Here is a 21440-nt window from a genome sequence, read left to right as displayed (position 1 = left end):
GGAGAATTTATCTAATAATATAATTATATAGTCTATGATTATCACAGTTCCCAAAGGAGAAAGTCCAAAGTTCTCTAGCTAAGAGTTTCAGAATTATTTTTTTACTCCATAAATTTACTTTGCTAACAGTACTGAATCATATGGTCTATCTCATATACAGAGTGTCCCATCAAGACCACCCAAACTCTGCAGAGTCAGAATCCTCGATTGGAATACATAAAAAATGCCCAAAGAACTGTAACTGTACGATCCAGTTTTCGGGAAAAATGCGAAAGGAAAGTGTGACGTCATATCCTGTGCAAGGAAATAAACTATTGGAAACATGAACATCGGTATTTGCATGCCTCGGTACTCGCGGTGGACATTTCAAATATCTTCCTATGTAAACATATGCAAATACAGATGTTCATGTTTCCAATAAAGCTTTTTTTCCTTGCACCGGATATGTGACATCATACTTTTCCTTCACATTTCTCGCGAAAACCATGGGTCGTACAGGTCCGGTTCTTCGGGCATTTCTTATGTATTCCAAGCGAGGAATCTGGCTGTGCAGAGTTTGGGCGGTCTTGATGGGACACCCTGTATATGTTGCGGTGAATGAGATGAATCGGTGATTATCAGTAGTCACTGGTTATTATGCATAATCACCAATGGTCTCGCTAAGTTTTATAAACTTTCCCACATTTGTGGATTTTAGCGGTGATTATGAATATTTTGGAAAAAAACAAATTATCTCAGAGAATAGTTGCATGAAGATATCCATGCGTATATTTATGAAGTATTTCCCCTCAATTGTAATCTTCCTAAATGAAATTTACTCAAAATTCTCTTTCTCGGAAAATAAATTAGTTCCGAATGATTCATATTCGATAAATTGAGAGGGATTACGAAGAATATATCAAGATCTTATACTGCAGCTGAAATTCGACTAATTAACCGTTAAGAGTGAGAGATTTTTTTTAAAAATAACTTATATAAATTACTGACTTCAAATTGAAAATTTAATCCCCGTGAATTTCCCCAAAGCATGAGTTTGATTAATCAAGAGTTTATGGAGGAGATGAGATTATACGCAGGAATCAATTTAAAATGTACGAAAACCAATTTCAGAAAATTAATTTTTACTTTTGAGGATAATTTAATACAAATATTTATGGATGGAAACGATAATGAGTAAGATTTAATAAATAATTTATATTTTTATTATAATCCTTGGAAAGTGTTGTTTTTAATTATGGAGTTTGATATTTCTCTTAAAAAACGGGTTTTATAGATAGGTATATAAATAGGATTTAAATACTGAAGTTCGAGTTGGTATGCTATAGGAGTGAATAAGAATTAGTCTACGGCCGGTATTACACTATACAATTTTGATAAAATCCCTTTTATAAAACTAAAAAAATTCAACCAATAAAGCTCATAGGTTACATTCGAGCAAATGCAACCGATGCCCTTATTGGTTGCATTTTTCAAGTTTTATCAATGAACATTTATGAAACTTTTATAGTGTAATACCGGCCTATGACATTCGATTTCTATAGGGGAAAAGCTTTAAGCGCTCTCTGGACTAGGGTCTCAAAAAATTATAATTTTTTTACCTCATAAATTTACTTCATTAACCATTAACAGGCCGATCTCAGAGATTTGAATTGATTTTTATATTTTTTTTGCCTTTCGTTTACCTTTCTGATCCTTTAATTTAGAGGTATCATCCAAAAAATTCATGAAACTTTTTTTTTCCCCTTTATCTTTTGTAGTCACCCATGTGCTTAGAAGCAATATAAAAATTAAAAACAAAATACAAATTCAGTTTTATTCTTCTTTAAAAGTAGGTGATTTAAAAAAATTTATTAAGGAGGTTGTTGCACGTAAATTTTCCGAAAAAGACACACTTTCGGATTTTCAAATACAATGAAATTTTCTGCGTCTGTGTTCAAGTGTTCTACCTGTATTAGAAATATATTTTCTTAATATTTTAATATGGCAGGCGTTATACAGGGTGATTCAAAACGCAACGTACAAACTTTTAGAGGTGGAAAACAGAATCGCATAGAGATGTATGATCGGAAACCAAAACTTTTTCAGCTGGGTGATAAACGAAGATATATATATATATATTATGAAAAGGCGAAAGATGAGAAGTTATTGAAAAATTGTAAAAAGGAAAAATATGGATCAATGAGGAGGTCGTTCTCAAGGGGGAACCCCCACATTTTTCGTAATATTTAATTTCGGGTTATGTGTATAAAGCAGCCTTTTATGGCGCGATACTCTAACTTTTAAAGTTTTTCATTGAAATCTGTTTTTGAAATCTTTCATTGAAAGCGGATTTTGTTAATTTTCTCTTTGATGCATACTATATATATATATATATATATATATATATATTGTGATTCTGTTTTGTGTTTGTGTTTTCTACCTCCCCTAAAAGTTTGTACGTTGAGTTTTGAATCACCCCGTATATGCTGACGTTTTCCACTAAAATGTTCTTTTATCACAACTAAGTCTTTGTGTGTCTTTCAACACTATGGTGTTAAAATGGTGTTATGGTGGTGGTGTTCTTTTAATTTAGTTTAAAAATTTTTAAGGCACAAATTATATGTAAATTTTGGTGATTTTTGAAACAAAGGTGCATGTTGTTGAAGTTGAAATTCGAGAAAAAAATAACCAATGATATTAAATCCTAAATTCTGCCGTTAAACTGCATAAAAATATCCATAGTATTTCAGTAAAAAAAATTGAGAACCTAAAGTGAATAGAAAATTTTTAAATGTTCTAAAAATGGGAAAGAGATTTTTCCCATAGGAAAGCATGGGAAGCCAAGATCGTGCACCAACGCCTTTAAATTTATGTCATAAGTGCTGAAATGAATGAAATTTCTGTTTTGGAAATTAAGTTTGGAATCTCATACCCGTAGGAAAAAAAATAAATTTCTTCATGAAGGATTTATTTACAAATTAATACAATCAATGTTTTCAATTGAAAACATTGTTTGTTGTTAACCATACAGAACACATAGATCTTAACCATACACAATCTTTCTTTATATCTCCATAGAAGCAATTTATCATCGTTTCACCTCTGAAGAAGTGTCTGAATTAGTTATTGTGTAACTTAACGTTGAATTTATGTAAGCGAGCAGTGTTTGTTATGTGTTCAGGTGCTGCCATCTGTAATTTAAACTGGAAGCGAGACGCTGTCATTTTTTACTATTATTTTTCTAAATGACATGCAAATTTTGTATAGCCTGTGGCGAGATTTCACTATAAATGCATAACAAAATCAATGAGGGAATGAACCGCTAACAGTCTTTGCTAGTCTGTCAAAAATCCTGGTCTAGAGGCTCCACTCTAGTATGTCGGGTCTCTGTTAATAATCAAAGAAATGAAAATGATTCAACCTATTACTTTTACCAAGACTTGACATTTGTCATAAACGGAACCGCTGTCTCATGTCACATTGTTGATGTCCAATGTCATCGTCAATCTTATTGCGTGGCATTGAATTGCGACAACGCCCTTATTTACGGAAGTGTTTAGCTTATGTGGGGAAAAAAAATTAAACTAGTTTGTCTTTTCATTTAATTCCTAGTTACTTTCATTAATTAAAATAATTATCAATTAATTAGTAATTCTTTAATAATAATTTTAGTATTAATGATCAAAATGGCTCATGAGAATAAAGATCTGAATAATTGCCTGCTTAATTCATTCATTATAATGCAAAATATCGAGGCCACAATCATCGAGATTCTACAGAATTTTGAATTTTCGATTTTGAAAAAAAAAAGATGTTTGTGTTTTTTTTTTGAAATCCCATTTGGGGAGCTTATATTTAAGTAAAAATACAATTTTTTTTTTTTTCAATTTGAATGGGCGTTTCTGTTCACTCAATGAACAAGATCAACTTCACCCGATTTCAAAAACAAAATCGCAGTAAAAGTAATTTGTATGCTAATTAGCTCATTTAAATAATTTCCTTTGAAAATTCTAAGGCAAAGTCAACCAACTGAAACAGGATACACGTTTTTAGTTGAGCATAAAAAGCGGATTAAAATATAATTAAAGGAAAGGTCTCCCGGTCAATTTTGTTTTTTTTCTCAATTAAAATCAAGAGATAAGAAAAAAGAAATTAAATGGCGGGGCACCCCCTCGTGTCAATTTGATTACGGGTAAATAACGGGATTTTCTTGTTTAGGTGGGAAAAATAAGCACTTTTCAAAGAGTTTTTCTTTCCCTTTGTGTGATGAAATATATATCGAATTATAAGCTGATTTGAGTTCGGTTATTAAAAAATGAATTTTCTCACGTAGGAAATCCTGCAAGCTAGGGAAAAATATTCTCAGTAACGAGGCCGCACAGCATTTCCTTAATAAATTTAAACGAGTCAAACAATCTCCTGATTATGGCAAATATGCACCATACGGTAACGTGATAAATAGAACCCGGAAGTTCAGGCAAAATGCCATAAATGCTTCTTTTTTTTTGGTAAAAATGTTTTATTTATTTTATTTTAAATTTCCATGTCATAAAGTGCCTATTTTAACATAGTTTTATATTTATTAGTGAATTTCAGAAGCCATAATCTGTAAAACTTGGATATTTTGGGCAATGAAAACTTCGAAAGAATTGGTCTTTTTGTAAAATTTTCCACCTCTCAGTATTGTTGGTGATTAGCATTAGAAAGTCCCCCACCTCTCTTCCAGCCCCATTTAAACGTAAATAAGTCATCTGAGAGATCGGTGTTTCCATGAATTAACTTTAATTTGACCAGATGGCGTAAAGCCAGGTTTTCCTAGGAGCAGGTTTCTACAGCGCGTGCAGCGTGAAAACGCTGATTGGTCGCAAAAACCTGAATTTCAGGTTTTTTACCAATCAGCATTTTCACGCTGCACACAGCGCAGAAATTCTACTCATAGGAAAACCCGACTTTAGGTGTGGATGATTTTGCTTCAGATGAACGCAGCCTGTGTTAGAAAAGCAGAGGGAAAAAAAACTAATTTTTTTCTCTTCACACGCTGTACATAATATGTTTCGCTCAGGCATTGGACAGCGTTGTATGTGTATAGCTGACTGATGACTGTCACAATAGGTCATAAATTGACGTCATGGCTCACACAAGGTGGGGTAGGAGCAGACAGTGCTGTGGGGCACACATGGTGTTTTGATTTTATTTCTTGTACCATAAATGCACTGCAAACAACCATGGCTACTTATTAAACATACATATTTAGTATTCGATTAAACTCACCAGATTGGCCCTCAGGGGTGTTTGACAGAGGCGTTTGTCACACAGGGCCCCGCGCTTGAAGGAGTCCCGCATACTTGGTAATATTAAAAAAATAGTTTTTTTCAATAAAAAATAGAACAAGATAGTCATGCCTCAACTATAGAAATGATAATTATTATTACAAATAATACAACAAATAAACGATAACTATGCGTAATTCCAAGGAGCCCACACATCGTTTTCCTTACGGGCTCCGCGTCTAGCAATGGTGGCCCTGGAATTGTCCTAATCCTGAGGATCTACTAACATTTTATTTTGGGCTCGAAATTAATTTAACTTTGATAATAATGCAGTTATTATAAACTATAAGGGGACGTCGCGTTGGAGGTGCGTCTCTTTTCCGGGAGGTGACGGAATATCCCTAAACACTTGATATTGGAGGGGTGTCCAATTAAAGCACGAAACTACGGAACTTAACGAAGAAGCCTTTATTTTGAAGCACACTCAAAACAGACAACCTTACAGAACGGAAGCCACATTCCAACTCACGCTCTCTTCTCTTGGAAGCTAGATTTTCTCTTCTCACCTTCTTTTAACAACGTATAAACAAACAAAACGCATTATGTGCTGTAAGGCCACAGAGAGTTAGTAAAAATGTCCATACTGGAAAAATAGATTCGTTACAAAACTATAATTAAAACAATAGACGAATTAAGTGCAACCAGTTTTTCAGCTAGTTTTTTGGACCTTAATACCTTTGCATTTAGTTATTTTTTCTTCCTTCCAAAAATTATAAATGCCTTTTTTAGGCATTTTAAGTGGCTTTTTGCCTGCCTATTTCAACCATTTTTAGTTCCTAAACTTCCGACTCTAGTGATGAATCACTATATTTATCACATTTACCGGCGATTATGATTAATACCCAAGCATCGTTAGTAAATTTGATAAATGCTTAAAAAAAGGTATCACTTTTACCGGTGATTATGCACAAGCCCAAGCATACAGCTGGTAAATTTTATAAATACTTGAAATTTATCGATGTAAACCGGTCATACAGCATAATACCCTGTACCTGGATATTAGGGTATGCATAAAATTTATTTTCTGTCTGTCTTGTGCGTGTGTGTATTGTCTCCATATAAATCTACAATTTTCACTAATCGTCATCGAATTCTACATATATACCAAACAGGACCTGACTTCAGATAAGATAAGATACTTCAAAATTTCGTAAAAATAATTCATAGGCGTCAGCAATGACATTTAGGATGCTTACTTTGGTTACCGTGGTTCTCAAATAACGCGTTTCAGACATGTTTATTCCTTTACAATAGTTTGTCACTTCTTCAATGCCTCTGATGTATGGAGGAAACACGGGGAGTGCCGAGTATTTTTGCTAGTACCTACATTGTGGGGTACGATAGAAGAAAATTGTTAAGAAGGAGTTATATCGAAGTCCGATTTCATTATTCGTCGAATAGGAGTGAATTACAGGAGCTATTTATAGTAGTTATTTCAGGAATGTTTGGAAAAATTCGAAAAATCAGAGTTCGTTAAATGCGGTTAACTCTTGCTCACAAGTACGGTCATCTAAATTAAAAAAAACTTATCGCGTCAATAGGACCGATTTATCATATTTACCAATAGGAAACGGCGATTATGTATAATAAGCGGCAATGGGATTAATATGATTTATCATGTTTTTCAACGACTCTTGAGTGTTATGAATAATCGCCGGTAATAGTGATAAATATCGTTAAATTGATCAAACTTAACTAAATGGTCAGTGATTATGCATAATCACCGGATTTATGACATTTTCCGTAGCACATACTCGGTCTACCATGATGCTGAGATGGCCCTGAATAGAACCAGCACAAGAAAGAGGTTCACTTGAAATTGACCTAAAGGGTTCGGAGACTGATCTCAATTATTCAATTTTTTTCTCACTATATAAATTCACTGAAAAAAATTAATTCAATGAATAGAAAACGACTTAGTCCAAGATGAGGGTAAGGGGGTTCTGGGGAAAGACAGGGGATGACGAGAATAAAATATGGTTCAAGGGGAGCCACGGGCAAAAAATAATTCCGAAACACTGGTGCAATATAATAATACACAGCACAACGACGTGCCTACCTTGAACAACAGTATAATTTTAAACTACTAAAACCATGCATGCAACCTCGTCCATTTCTTCCTCATCCGCGGTACTTTTAACGAACATGTTGGAATGTGCGTGTGCGTGCAGTGAACCTGAAGTGAAGTTTGTTTCTGTGTAGTACTTGTTATGCGTAGTGCTACAAACTGCCATCAATTTTTCTAACTATGAATGAAGTGTAATGATTGAATAACCATCGTTGTAGTCCTGTTGCTTTTGTTTTGTGTGTGAATTTTTAGTGCTCTCATATCTTTATTTCAAATTGTGAATTAAGTGTAGCGATTGAGTATTATTGTCGTTGTAATACGAGTCCGTCACTATGACTGCTCGATCACCACAGCGGCTGGTGTGTCGCACTGGACGTTCCGTGTTGCACGTGGTGCCAAATAACCTGCTCCTTGGAAAACCCGGCTTTACTTGCTCGCTTTCTCGGTATCTCCCTCACTCTATCACTCGCTCGTTTTTCTCACATTCACTCACTTTCTCTGTAACTCACTCGCTGTCTCGGGTTACTCGTTCGTTCAATATTTACTCGCTCTCTCTCTCTCTCTCTACTTTTTTTTATTGAGATTCCATAAATTTCGCCCCTAACATTTCGTCTTCCCTGAGCGTATGAGTGACCATATAAGTGGGTGAATTACCGTATGAGTAAGTGAATGTAATTGGATATATGGGGGTTGAATGAATGACCACGCGAATGATCAAGTGAGTGACTGAATGGGTTGGTGAGTGAGTGACTGTATGAAATCGTTGTATTGTGTATAATGGATAAACTATTGTTGTATCGTGATTTCGCTGTCACTCATGCACTCACGATCACTCATAGTCACTCACACAAACAATCACCCGCTTGGTTACTCATACGATCACTCATCCACTCACTTGGTCATTCATATAGGCACACATATGGTCACTGACCCACGGAATCATTATTACAGGATGTCCCCTAAAAGGACTATCAATGATTCAATTTCATTGACTTTTTTAGTAAATTTACAGTGTAAAAAATGAAAGAAATACATTCGACACTCGATATAACGACCCTCTTCGTCCCCGTCGAAAGCAGACATTATATTGGGAGGATCTTTTTATCGAAAGTAAAACATATATGCTAGGAAAACATTTGGGACATATCCTGCACGTCGTTGTAATAATAGTCTCTGTAACGTGGGGTCGTTATAACGACAATCTCAAAGTCTCAGTGTCAGAATATGGAACTAAAACGCATTTTCGTATTAGACATGGTCGAGATATCTCGTCAGCATCAGGAAACAGGTGAATTCCGACAAGCTGGAAAAATCCTCATAAATATCTGTTTGCGTCACATCTATTTTTTTAGGTACGTATAATGATATGACGATTCCCCTTGTAACAACCATCAGTTACATAAGAGCTAACTACAGTAGCATTATGTAAATCAAAGATAATTGTACAGTGAATACATATCTCTATGCTCGTTTCATTATAGGAAAATACTTTTTTCACAGCCTAATGAGAATTTCCCCAAAAGACTAGTTTTTTTCCCCCTCCAGGTTTTTCCGTGCTTAACGTAATTAGATAGAAAAGTCTCCATTTTGGTTTTGTATTAAGCAAAGATTGAATCGATTTTTTTCATCTTATTCGAATGATTTCCCAGTAAGAATGAAAATTAGAGAGAGAAAAAAGAGGATGGAAAATAGAGTACATAATTTAATTTCTTTTTTGTAATATTATGGATATTGAATGCCATGAGTTCAGAGATGAATAATGTACGCACAAAACGCACGAGACGATGTGAAAGCGAATCGTTTGAATTTGAGTTATTGCTTCAGAAACCATAACCGATTTATTTTGGAATTTGAAATTTAAAAACGCTTATATATTAAATATTCCTAGTATGTAGCGCTTATTATAGAAGCTATCATTATACATATTTCGCTTATTAAAATAATTCTGCGGATCATTCAAGTATTACGTCAGCATCAGGGAAGGGGGAGGGGATTTCAGATTTGCTGACTTTTTATGACAAGGAGGGGGGGGGGAGTTTGAGGTTGCTTACGTCATCAACCACCCTTTTTTGAAAGTTAGTGTTTTTTTTGGGGTTAGTGTTTTGCTTACTTTTGCTGACGGGGGTGGGGTCAAAAATGGCTAAAAATCTGCTGACGTAATAATTGAATGGCCCATATTTACTTACAGATATTATCATATTAATACTAAATAAATTTAGTAAATTTAAATAAGTAATGCATATCTTCTAGTTGTTTTAGGCATTGTACATTGAATTTTGGAAAGCCCCCTCCCCTATTCATTGATTAATGGTAAATGTTAATAGTATCGACCAAGCAGTGCATGATTAACACATAGAAGATCTTAAAGATTTTAATTAATGATTTAATTTCAGCTGAACTTGCATGAGATAATGTAAACTTTACAACGACAGAAAAATTAAGTTGTCATTTTTTTCTTTTTGATGGGTGGCTTAGGTTTGATGAACTTTGTTCAGCGTTGGTGTCGAAAAATCGAATAGAATGCTCGGTTTTATTCTAAAAAAAAGGGCTCTATCTTCGCGTTCTCCTTAAGTGATCCCTCCACTTTTCCAGGACTTATAGTTTGTCCTGGATTGTAGTATGTCGTCAGGTTTTAGGGACCTTATTACAAAGAAACATAGACTTGGTAGGGGGGGGGGTGCAGAGAAGATTCATGCGTGCTCTTAATGACACATGGGGCTTAAACTATGAAGAAATACTTTATTTTTTGAAAATGTTTACATTGGAAGAGCGCAGATGTCGGGCGGGATATGATTGAAGTGTTAAAAATTGTCAACGGGATGAATAAAATGACCATGAATTATTAATATGCCGTCAATCACCTGCCTCGGCAAGGCGACACCGGCATTGATCGGTAAGAGACAATTCTAAGTTGTGGTGTCGCAGGGAATTTTTCACAAGGAGTTGTGAATAAATGAAATAGCTTATCTCCCCCCCCCCCCCCCCCCGGAGGGTCTTGAATTCAAACACGATTGACACGTTTGAAAAAGAAGTACGAGAGACATAATGGGATAGATTGAGAAGCTATCCATACTTAGGTGAGACAACCACAATTTTTTATGGGCAGTATATCTATATTTTAAAATAATCATTGCTTTTATTCAGTTGCTGTATTTTTGATATAGTTTAGGTATATATTCAACATCCATATTTTTTTACGGGCCTCTTTTTTCAGCCTAGGCTCTAGTAAGGCATTTCGTCTGTTGTGGCCTTTGTATTTGTAATTAATTTTATGTCATTGAATTTGTAATATTACTTCCTTTTCATATCCTTTGTTAGAGAAAAATACATATTTTTTTTTACTATTTAAATATATCGGCTTTTACTAATTCTTTCACGTTATTCTCTGGAGAAAGATATTCTATGTAAAATATTAAAAAAAAACCAATTTTATATTCAGAAAACGTAATCCGTTTTTTAAGCGGCATATATTATAAAGAAATGAACAGAACGCTATGAAGTTTTTAAGCTATTTTTTTTTTAAATATCTTTACGAATAAAAAAATATCATAAAAACAAAAGGATTTCCATTTACTTAATTCCACGTATTATTTTTAAGTATTATAAAAATTTCAGTTGAAAGCAAAAGTGCATTAAAAGAGGTTTTAATACTCTTAATTCACAAAGAATAGCTAATGTGTTTTATCTTATGCACGTATGCATACGGAAATTAAAAAAATAACTGAAATCTTTCATAACGAAAACATCTTTTTCTCGAGGCTTATCCAAGATTTCCGTGGCTTAAATTTCCAGCACATGTACTTGAAAAATATATTTTAATAAATATTGAATTCATGATGCACTTTTTTTGGGGGGGAGGGAGGATTTCTATTTTTTGGGAAGCATTCCATGGAAAACTTTAGATCCATCTGAAAATACAACCACTTTGAATGGGAAAAGTGGTTGCTTTTCAAAAGATGATTCACACGGAAAAAAAAAAGAAATGGAAAACAACTTTTTTTTCTCCATTTCCTCTGAATGATTCCAGGAAAAGTAACACGGAAAAAAAAGAATAATACTATCAGCAATTTTCGGATGGCTAGCTTCGATTTCTATAGACACACGGACACAGAAAAAGAGATGCGAGTGTGCCATTTTTTTCCGCTCTCCGGTACATTTTTATCTTTTTTTTCAGTTTTTTTATGGCAAAAAAAATGGATAAAATTTCTTAAGCTTCGGTAAATTCCTGTAAAAAGAAAATGTGTATATATATCGTGAACGTGCCGAGATGTTTCCGTGGCGCTCCCTCGCGGGAAAGGAGCAAATTCAGTGGAGAAGAAGCTCCCAGCCCGTCGAGGTAAGCGCCCTCCTCCTTTATTTTTCCCATCCATTGGCTGGAAGTTGGAGCGATATGCCGCAACACGCACGTGGATTGTGGCCTCCAGCCCACGACACAACAACAACGGTCGCTGCCGATGCGGAGATATTAGTACTATGGCTTCATCACCACCACCATCACCATCCTCCAGCGAACCGATCGAAGGATTGCGGCAACGTTTCAAGATCCTCTGCGTCCTCGTCGGTCTCTTGTACATCGGTGTCCTGTTGGACTTCTACCTGACGTTGAGGGTCTACAGCGGGGACCTACGAAGGGGACCGGACTGCGGCACGTCGAGAGATGTCCCGCAAGCCGCAAACCACGTCCAGAGTGACTATGATGAACAGACTGATGTCCAAGGGTCCGGTAGAGACGAAGATATCAGTAAAGAACCTTACCCGAAAGCGAGGATAAACACAAAGACTGATTATAGGATACCGGTTGGTACATTCGGTAATTCCGATAGCTCGGTATGGACGAATGACCGCAAGCATGGAGATATCCGTGACGGTCAATCCAGTGATTTGTCTTGGATTACAGACACCGACAAGATTTTTGATGACTCTAAAGAGAGCGTGCCGTTTCGAGGAGCCAGTAATGACAATCGGAAATTCAGGTACCACGCGTCAGTGTCAGATCAACCTCATGGCTACAGGTTGATCAGGGAGAACGAAGGAACTTCTGGTTTCACCAGATCTCCCGATGATACAGAATCACTGATCAGAGTGCGCAGGAGTACGTGGTCGAGGCGGAGAACGAGGCAATATACTCAGCCCGGTGATAACAGACCCAGTGTTGATTTCTTCGATAAACCTCAGAACAAACAAGATAATGATGAGTTTGTGTGGCTCACATCATTTTCCAGGATTCCGGTGAGTAGTATATCATACTGATTTTTTATATGCAGATTCTACAATAATCATGATTTGTTTCGCTCAATCTATTAAACGAGTAGAAAAAAAGAACAGTTTTACTGACTACAAAGATAGTGGTTTCATAAAAATGCATCATGATTTATTCGAAAAGTTCTATTTGCCCATTTATATTGAAAATGATTTCATGCATGTTATCAGGTAGTTTCTGGACCCAAAACTTACAATTAATTTTATCTCATGATTGAAAAATTTGTTGAAAAGTATCTGTTAATGTATCCGAAAAGTCCATAAAATAATTATACTACATCATTCCATGGTCATAAAAAAAAAATGTAGCTAAATAATTTTTTCATCCATGTTTGCTCCAGAACGGCCGGCTTGGTTCCCAAAGCTGAAGACGCATCTTCATTGGTGAAATTAGCTTTGAAATTTTCTGAATAAGATGTATCCGCAGACATCAAACCAAAAAAACTTTCCGTGGTGTGAGTGCCTTAAATGTGACATGTTTTCGTTACGTTGCTGTCAAATTCATTCAGCCAGGTGGCCAAGTATTTGTTCGAGTTGCTTACGTATTTTTCACTTTAATAGTGGAGATAATTGAATAAAATTGGAGAAATTAAAAATAATTTTGGAATTCATATAATTATAGAGCGAAAAAACCCTTACATTATCTGAAAAATGGTCATGGACCTCTTTTTTTTAAATTATTTCCTACTGAAATGAAATTATAACTTTATTTTTAGTTGCACATTTTCCTTAAATCAAAAAAAAGATATGTCTTTAAGGTTCATTTAGTTTTGTTTTTATGAAGATTTTCTTCAAAACACTTTTTTAGTCCCTGCATTTTCGGGATATACAAAATTCGTGACATGCATGTACGATATAAGCCCATATCCCGGGGAATCCGAAGAGAACTTTTAAAAGTCCAAAGAAACAGATAATTATAAGCGCACATCAGTGTTATTAATTATTAAATCATGGCTCTATCAGTTTGAGAGACTTCAAAATAAACCAATGATATACTGCATATATAATCATATAATTACCTATTACAATCAGAACCTACGCCGGCCTTTCACAAGACATTTAATAACTAACTGAAACAAATTATCATTAATTAAGGTACTCATCCACTGTTAAATATTTAACTTCAAGTAGTTGTAGTTTATAGGGAAATGAGATATATATATATATATTAATTGATATCGTACTCGTGAAGACACGTGCTATTTCAATTCTTGGAAGAGGAAATTGAGCTTTTGTTGATTCTTTTGCTAATTGGTTTAGTAAAAATCCCAAAATTAGAATTCCCACGAGCGTTTTCTCGAGCTTTCTCGGTTTGCTTCGGTTGCCGCTGTGGTAGCCGAGCGGTCATAGTGACAGAATCGCATCTCAAGGACCCGGGTTCAAACCTCACCGTCGCCACAGTGCTGGTCGGCTGAAGTTGGTTTCCCGTGGTTCCCAACTTCGAAGCGCGAATGGGAGCCGATCACCCCGTTAAAAAGTCTTACCACAGAGAGCAACAGGCCTACAGTGGTACAAATATTCAATAATTGCACTTCACTCACAGTTAGAAAAATTGATGGCAGACGACGGCACTACAAATAACAAGCATTACGCAGTAACAAACTTCATGTTAGGTTCGCAACGCGCACATTCCAACATGTACAAATTCGTTAGAAAATACGCAGAGGAATAAGGACGGAGAGAGGAGAGAGTGCATGAGTGGTGTAGTAGTAGTAGTTTGCTTCGGTGAATCCTAGGATTTACCGGAATTCAGACTTTCACGATGACGTACGTAATATTACAATTTTCTTCAATACATCCTAACCGAACGGTAACCCAGTCCAGTCCATATTCCAAGGAATTTCTAACTGAAAGGTCACCGCCGGATTATGATATTATCTTTCTCCCACGGGGTCCCACGATCAGCCACACAGGCAAACAAAATACTGGACCCCTGCCCACCAACAGGCAGGACTCAGCTGTGGGAGCCGAATAGGGCACTTCACAGGTCCTGAGACGTGTTATTGTTACATGGTAATTAGAGAACACATACAAATATTTTATAGAAACATAACTACACATCAATACGTTATTGAAGTGAGAGTTGACACTGGAAAACATTACAATCGTGTCGTTAAAATGTTGATCAAAAACATCCCGGTTGTTCTTGCTATTGATAGTAAGTCGAGCCAAAACAACATCCCGCGGTCATTGCGAAGGTAGCAAACCCAAAACAACATGTCAGCCACCATCTCCGCTCAGGGTAGTGACCGGGAAGCTTAACTAGGTGCTGTAGTAGCCGCGTGATGTCGGAAGTGCGGTGAGCGACACAGGTTGCATGTTTATAATTCAAAAATATTGAAATAAAAAAATGTGATCATATAAATGCAGTAGATCAAAATAAATGTAAATATGTGGTGCGGAATATATTGTAGATGTAAGCGAATGTGATTTTTCCATAGTGGGGGGGGGGGGCATACGATTCAAAAATCATATAGAATTATATGATGCGGGTAAATACTATACAAACAACAACAAATGCCTAAAACTATATTATGAACACATTTGTTTTGGGAAATCGGGAACTTTGAAGTACATTGAAAGTATAATCCAGAGAATATTGTAAATACAAATACATTTTATTTGCATATTTGAGAAAAATAAAGACACACGATTCACATTATACAGAATTATATGATGTGGGTAATATTAATGCAAATAACAAGTGCCAAAATTTATATTATAAACATATTTACCTTGGGTAATCTGAGAGAATTTCCAAGTCCATGTGCAATAAGGAAGGTGATGATCCAAATTTCCATATACAGTTTCCTTTTCTATCCATGCTAATTCTCGACCACAGGGCATAAAATTCTAGCCCTGCTGTGTGTCATTGGCGGTATCCTTCAATACAGTAAAATATTGATAATGTAATACCAAGTCTTCATATTGCATGACAAAAAATTCAAAAATTCATCATAAAATTCGTTAGAGATAATTTCTATTCAATGCTGAGTAAATTAATAAAATTTTTATGTGGTTGTCAACTCTTATCGTTGCCTAATGGCTATTTCCTGAACCGTTGGCTTTAGAGAAAACTTTCAGTTAGAAAAAAAAAATGTTTAAAATCATGTGTGTGTCGTATCATCTTAACTGTTGTTCAAATGAAATAAAAAAAATATTAAGTAATTAAAAAAGTTAAAAAATTTAGATTTTGTGAACGATAAGAGAGTGAACACTCTGTATATCGTCTATTGAAAATGAAGCAGATTAGGGATCTTCAACCTTTCAGGCATCGCGGGCCAAATTTAAACTTCCCATGAAGTTCTCGGCCCACCAACCTGAGATATTCATAATTATAAGATGGAATCCATATTCTTAACAGAAAGGTCAACGGGGGGGTGTCGCCCCTTTTATTAATTTGGACATCATTCCTTTCTATTTGAAAAATTTCCGATCAATCATTTCTTTTAACTATTCTAAAATTCCTTTAATTATATAATTAAATTGAAATCATTGAATCGAATTAATTACTCCGAAAATATATTTTTTCCATTAATTTCCAAAAATTTCTTCCATTAATTTCCAAAAAATTTCTTCCATTAATTTCCAAAAAATTACTTTCAATAATTCTGGAATTAATTTTTTTTCATCAATTTTTTTATTTATCTCATCATAATTTTATTTATATCATCAACTTATTTCTCTAAATAATTCTGAAAATATTTTTCTTTCAAAAAATTATTTCTTTTCAGCAATTTCTGGTAATTTTTCTCATATTAATCAAAAAAAAGTTATCAATTACGAAATAATTTTACGGAATTTAATTACGAAATAATAGTTTCAATAATTCCGAAATTATTTCTTTCATTCATTTCAAAATTATTTTATATATATTTCAATATTTTCGAAAAATTCTTTCTTTCAAAAACATCTTCAGAACTTCTGTGAATTCTAAAATTAGATATGTTTTTTATATAGCCAATTTTCGCCCCAAAAACTGTTTGGGGCTTCGTAATCCATCTCTCACTGGCCTGCGATTGTAATCAAATTATAATTATTATTTCCCTCTTAATTGTCTGTCTTCAATGTTTTTAACCATCTTCTATAAATTCCCGGTTCTCCGCGGGAAAAAACTCTGAGGGCCATAAATTAAAGTCCCCCAGAAGAAGATTTAAAAATGTGGCCGTTCCAGTAAAAGTATATTTTTATGAAAAATCGTTTAATACGCGGATTTCTTTCGAAATAAATATTGAATAAAGTTAAGTAAAGTTAGAGTGATTTACATTTTTCCTTAATTTCTTCTATGGCTTGTGCAGGAAGCAATTTTAACCAATACGGTGCTCAAAAGAAATCTGTGGTAATCCAGTGCTATAAAATGCGTAAGGAATGTTTTCTATTTCTTCTGTTTCAAAATGAGTGGCTTCGAAAGGAAAATGTTTTCAATTAAAGTAAAACTTGAGATAATTTCTGAAGGTGATGCATGCAGTAACTAAAAACAATGTAGCATTCATTAAAATACGGCATATCCCCATCTGCTCTTTCAACATCTTTGAAAAATCGGACTAAATTGCGAATTCAAACAGCAGTAATAGGATCACGTGAGAAAAAGATCCGATTTTTTCATGTTTTGAAAACTGGATGCAGTATCTTTCCATGACATTCGTTCAAGACAGCTTACATGAATATTTGTAAATAAGAATTGAGATTATTTTCATGACTATTAAATGAACGATTTTGACATTTTTTTTGCCTGTAATTGGCTATTTTACGCACCTTTAACATTTTTTTGCTATAATTTGCAACTTCACTTGCATTTAACAATTGTTTTGCGGTAATAAGCGATATCGAGAATGAATACCAAATTTTTATTAAGGAAACATAGTCTGCCTTAAGCTTTTATGTATCGTGCATTTGATATTTTCCTACCGAAACCACTTTCGCGGACTGGATGGGATCTCTTGGAGGGATGCATTTGTCCCGCGGGTCGAAGAGCGACCCTGCTTTAATGAATGATAAAAACATATTAGTGACATAAAACTGTTCCACAGATTTGGCACAATTATGATCCGAAACGAATTTCTGATGAGCGATCGTGTTTACACTGACGATGTCCCGATTCATCCTTTCCCGTTTCATACTGTTGCTGAGATAGTGCCGTTTCATCCTCAGCTGATAAATACCGGTGGACTTCAGTCCAGAGCACCGGTGCTTACCCATCATTATTATGAGAGGAGCACCTATGTCAAGGGATCTGAAGCTTTTGGAGGGTGTGAGTCACTTAATCACTTCACTGGTTTGAAAACGTGTCGCAGGCCACTAGAGTGTTCCAGAAATGTACCGCGGGTCAGTAAAATTATGTTGAAATGTGGCGCGTTCCTCTTAAGTGCTCTGTTTGGATCATTTAAATGACCTGTAAATACGCCGCAAGTCACTTGAGTGATGTGAAAATGTTTCTCCAAGTTTAATTTGACAAAATTAGGTTTGAGGTCACACGATACATTAGGTGACTCCGAGGGCCACATTTGACCCGCGGGTCATGGGTTGACCCTGAATTTGAGTGTCTTATGTATTCATATGTTTAAACTTTGATTGTCATAAATGATGAACGTTTTAAACGGATATCGGTCTCGTGAGTATGGAATAAGGTACTTTGAGAGCACTCTTAGTACTTTATAGAGCGCCACGGTCCCCGGGAATTATCATCGGCACGCATAGAACAGAAAGAAAAGGGGGGCTGAAGAAAAGAGGACCAGAACAAGACACTTTTTATTTAACTTAGGATGAAACGACACTATTTTCGACTTTAGGATGAATCGGGAAAGGATGAAAATGTACATAAGGGGCCGTTCAAGTATTACGTCAGCAGATTTTTAGTCATTTTTGTCCCCTTCAGCAAATTTTCGTCAGCACTTCCCCCTACCTCCTAACGAATATTGGGATCAGATACGTATGCGGTATGGCACAAGCCCGCTATGCCCCACCAAACTATTATTAAAAAAATTTAAAATTTCGGAATAAAATAACTTTATATATATAACTATATATAACTTTATATATAACTTATATATAACTTTATGTTATTATAATCAATTTCTGTTAATCTCAATGCTATTTGAAGGCTAAGAACATAAAATTTCTCTTTTGACCCACCCTCTAAGCTACAAATGCTAAACTTATGGTCCATGGCCAAATGTGGCCCTATGAGTTATCTGATGTGGTCCGCCACCGCAAACCTAATTTTGTAAAAATGAACTTAAGCGGCACATTTACAGATGACACAATTCCAGAGTATTTCAGTGGCCCGTGACACGTTCACAGATCACTTAAGTGACCCGCAACACATTTATATTTCACTTGAGTGACCCACGACACAGTTCCAGAACACTTAAGCGGCCTTTGGCACATTTGGAGATCGCTTATGTGGAATGTGGCACAGTTATGGAGTTAAGCGGCCCCCCTACACATTTCTCGAACACTTGAGCGACCTTTGGGCACATTTCTAGCTGACTTGAAGGATCAGCGGGACATTTAGAAATCACTAAAGTGGTTCTATGGAGGACTAATCAATAGGAGGAATGTTAGTTGAAATACCCGCAAACTAGCGAAAGGTTCTTCTCGTTTTTGGTATACCCAGTAAGATGCCATTAAGAATATCTCATATTTTTTTAAAGGGTGTTGGATGACGTAAGCATTATTCAACTTCCCCCCCCCCATTTTCATCAAAAGTCAGCAAACCCAAAATCCCCCCCCCATCGATGCTGACGTAATACTTGAATGCCCCCCTAACCGTTTACACTAAGAACTTAGTTATAGCTTAGCCATTGAAAATGAGTTTATCGAATAACGCACCGTTATCAAAAAGAGTTATTATAATGCATTCACATTCTATATAGCAATAATATTGAGATAAACATGGCATTGAAACGAATAAGAAAAAGCTGTGTCCATGAGCTTTTATATAAACTTTTTTTTCTTCCGAATTCTTAAGTGAATAAATAACGGGGAAATAGCGCATATACACGGAAGTGTTCTGCGCTAAGAAACATGTAAATAAGAAATTTGTTTTTCATAGCGTTTAGTATTTCATTCTGTTTATCTCGAAGCTCCGTAAAAACGCCTCCGTTCAATTTAAAACGCACCAAACACGATTTGCGACGACGCAACTGTGGAAAACGTCTTCTTAGACAGCATCAAGCAGAAAAAAAGAAAAAGAAAACTTTAAATAGCGAAAAAATACATAAATATAGCGTCAACACAAAACGCTGCCGGCTTCAGTCTCCACTGGAGCTAAAAAAAGCCAATAAACTCACGTCACCGGCGGCAGTTTTAAACTTGATTCTTTCTCAACCCTCCAATTTTTAAAACTTAAATTTTCTTTGAATTTTATGGCTGGAAGTTAAGAAAAAAACTTTTCCCAGTTTACTGTGAAAACACTTTTATATATTCCGTAAGGCGCGAAGTGAATTTTTAGGAGTAAAGTAAACATTAAGTTCCCCACTTTCTCTCTCTCTCTCTCTCTTTATCTATCTATCTATCTTATCGCGAGAAGAGAACTGTCGATTTGTTTTGATGTCCTGGATACCGGAATCTCTAGATACCGACTGACGAGTAGTCAACAGATTGTCCGTTTGTCGGATCAGAATGAAGCTATCTACCGGAAAATTAATGGGATAGCAGTAACAATTATTTTCTGCTATCCATTGAGCTTTTATTCTAAGACATAATTTCCAGCCCCTCGAAAACCTGAGTAATTCAATTCAGTTGTGTACGAAAATTTTCCCACTTGATAAAAGATGTCTTTATCATAATTAAACTTGGCTTAAGCACAATGGTTACAGCAAAAAAAATTGAATTATCCAATTAATCAATGTAGGTCTCGCGACCAGAGATGGGCCGCGACGAAGGCATAGGTGGTCCTCAAACAGACTTGATGAATTATTCGCCCGTTGTAACTGATATTATTGATATCCATATCGGTTCAAATATAATTATACCTTCATATTTAGGTTCATCATTCGTCATCGAAGAGAGAATGTAGGCGTAATTGGGATCCTATATAAATACAGGGTAGTACTAAATGTTTGTCGAAAATTTGCAATTTATTGCACTATATGCAATTCGATGATTACTGCTGAAATTGCTCAAGGGTGTGGAGATAGAGTTCTGCTACAAATCGCAGTTTTCGAAAATGTACAGTGTGTCAAAAAAATGATGTGATGAAGATATTTCATTGAGAAAAATACGGCAAACGGAGATTATAATTCGTAAAATACGGGACGTCACTAATTGTCATCGAAAAACACAATCGCCAAAAGTAGACACAATCACTGATCGTAATTAAAATTTCTAAAGAAATTGCCGGCGGAAACGTTGAATGTGACAAATATGTGAGATAAACATAATTTTTGCCATAATTATAGTAATATAATTTATACTACAAAACCGCTGCGTATTACGACTTCACAGTAATTATTACAAATTCAAAAAAGTATATCGTTGGGAAAACGGGACAAATGTATAAAAAAAAATCGGAACAACAAAAATTACGGATATGTCCCGTAAGACGGGACACAAATGTCCGTCAAACTAATCAGACACATTTTACTGGCCCTTGTTTTCAAAAATATTGAGAAACACTGTTCTAAGACACAATTTATAGACCTAAAAAACTCGAGTAGTTTAATTCGATTGTGTACGAAAACTTTTCCATTTAATGAAAGATGCCTTTTGAACATAATTATGCAGTTGAACTTGGTTAATTTGAAGCCCAAGGGGGCATCGAAAAAGTTCGAATTACCTAATTCGTCAATATAGGATATAAC

The 21440-nt window shown here is 35.3% G+C and overlaps 1 protein-coding gene across 1 annotated transcript in view; it reads left to right on the top strand.

Annotated features, from left to right (window-relative positions):
* Positions 1-11693: 11693 nt before the first annotated feature.
* The window catches only part of LOC149088444 (uncharacterized), a 145343-nt gene continuing 135596 nt past the window's right edge, over positions 11694-21440 (top strand). The window contains exon 1 of the mRNA XM_089247534.1: positions 11694-12606. Within this exon, the coding sequence (XP_089103660.1) occupies positions 11851-12606 (756 nt within the window). The 5' untranslated portion in view covers positions 11694-11850. The remainder of the gene's footprint in view (positions 12607-21440) is intronic.

The sequence above is a fragment of the Pholcus phalangioides genome, unplaced genomic scaffold, assembly GCF_987345545.1.
Source record: "Pholcus phalangioides strain wild (caught in Gottingen) unplaced genomic scaffold, Ppha-v1.0 ptg000003l_1, whole genome shotgun sequence".
NCBI lineage: Eukaryota > Metazoa > Arthropoda > Arachnida > Araneae > Pholcidae > Pholcus > Pholcus phalangioides.
The sequence above is the reverse complement of the archived record's forward strand: the minus strand, read 5'-3'. Positions and strand labels throughout refer to the sequence as shown.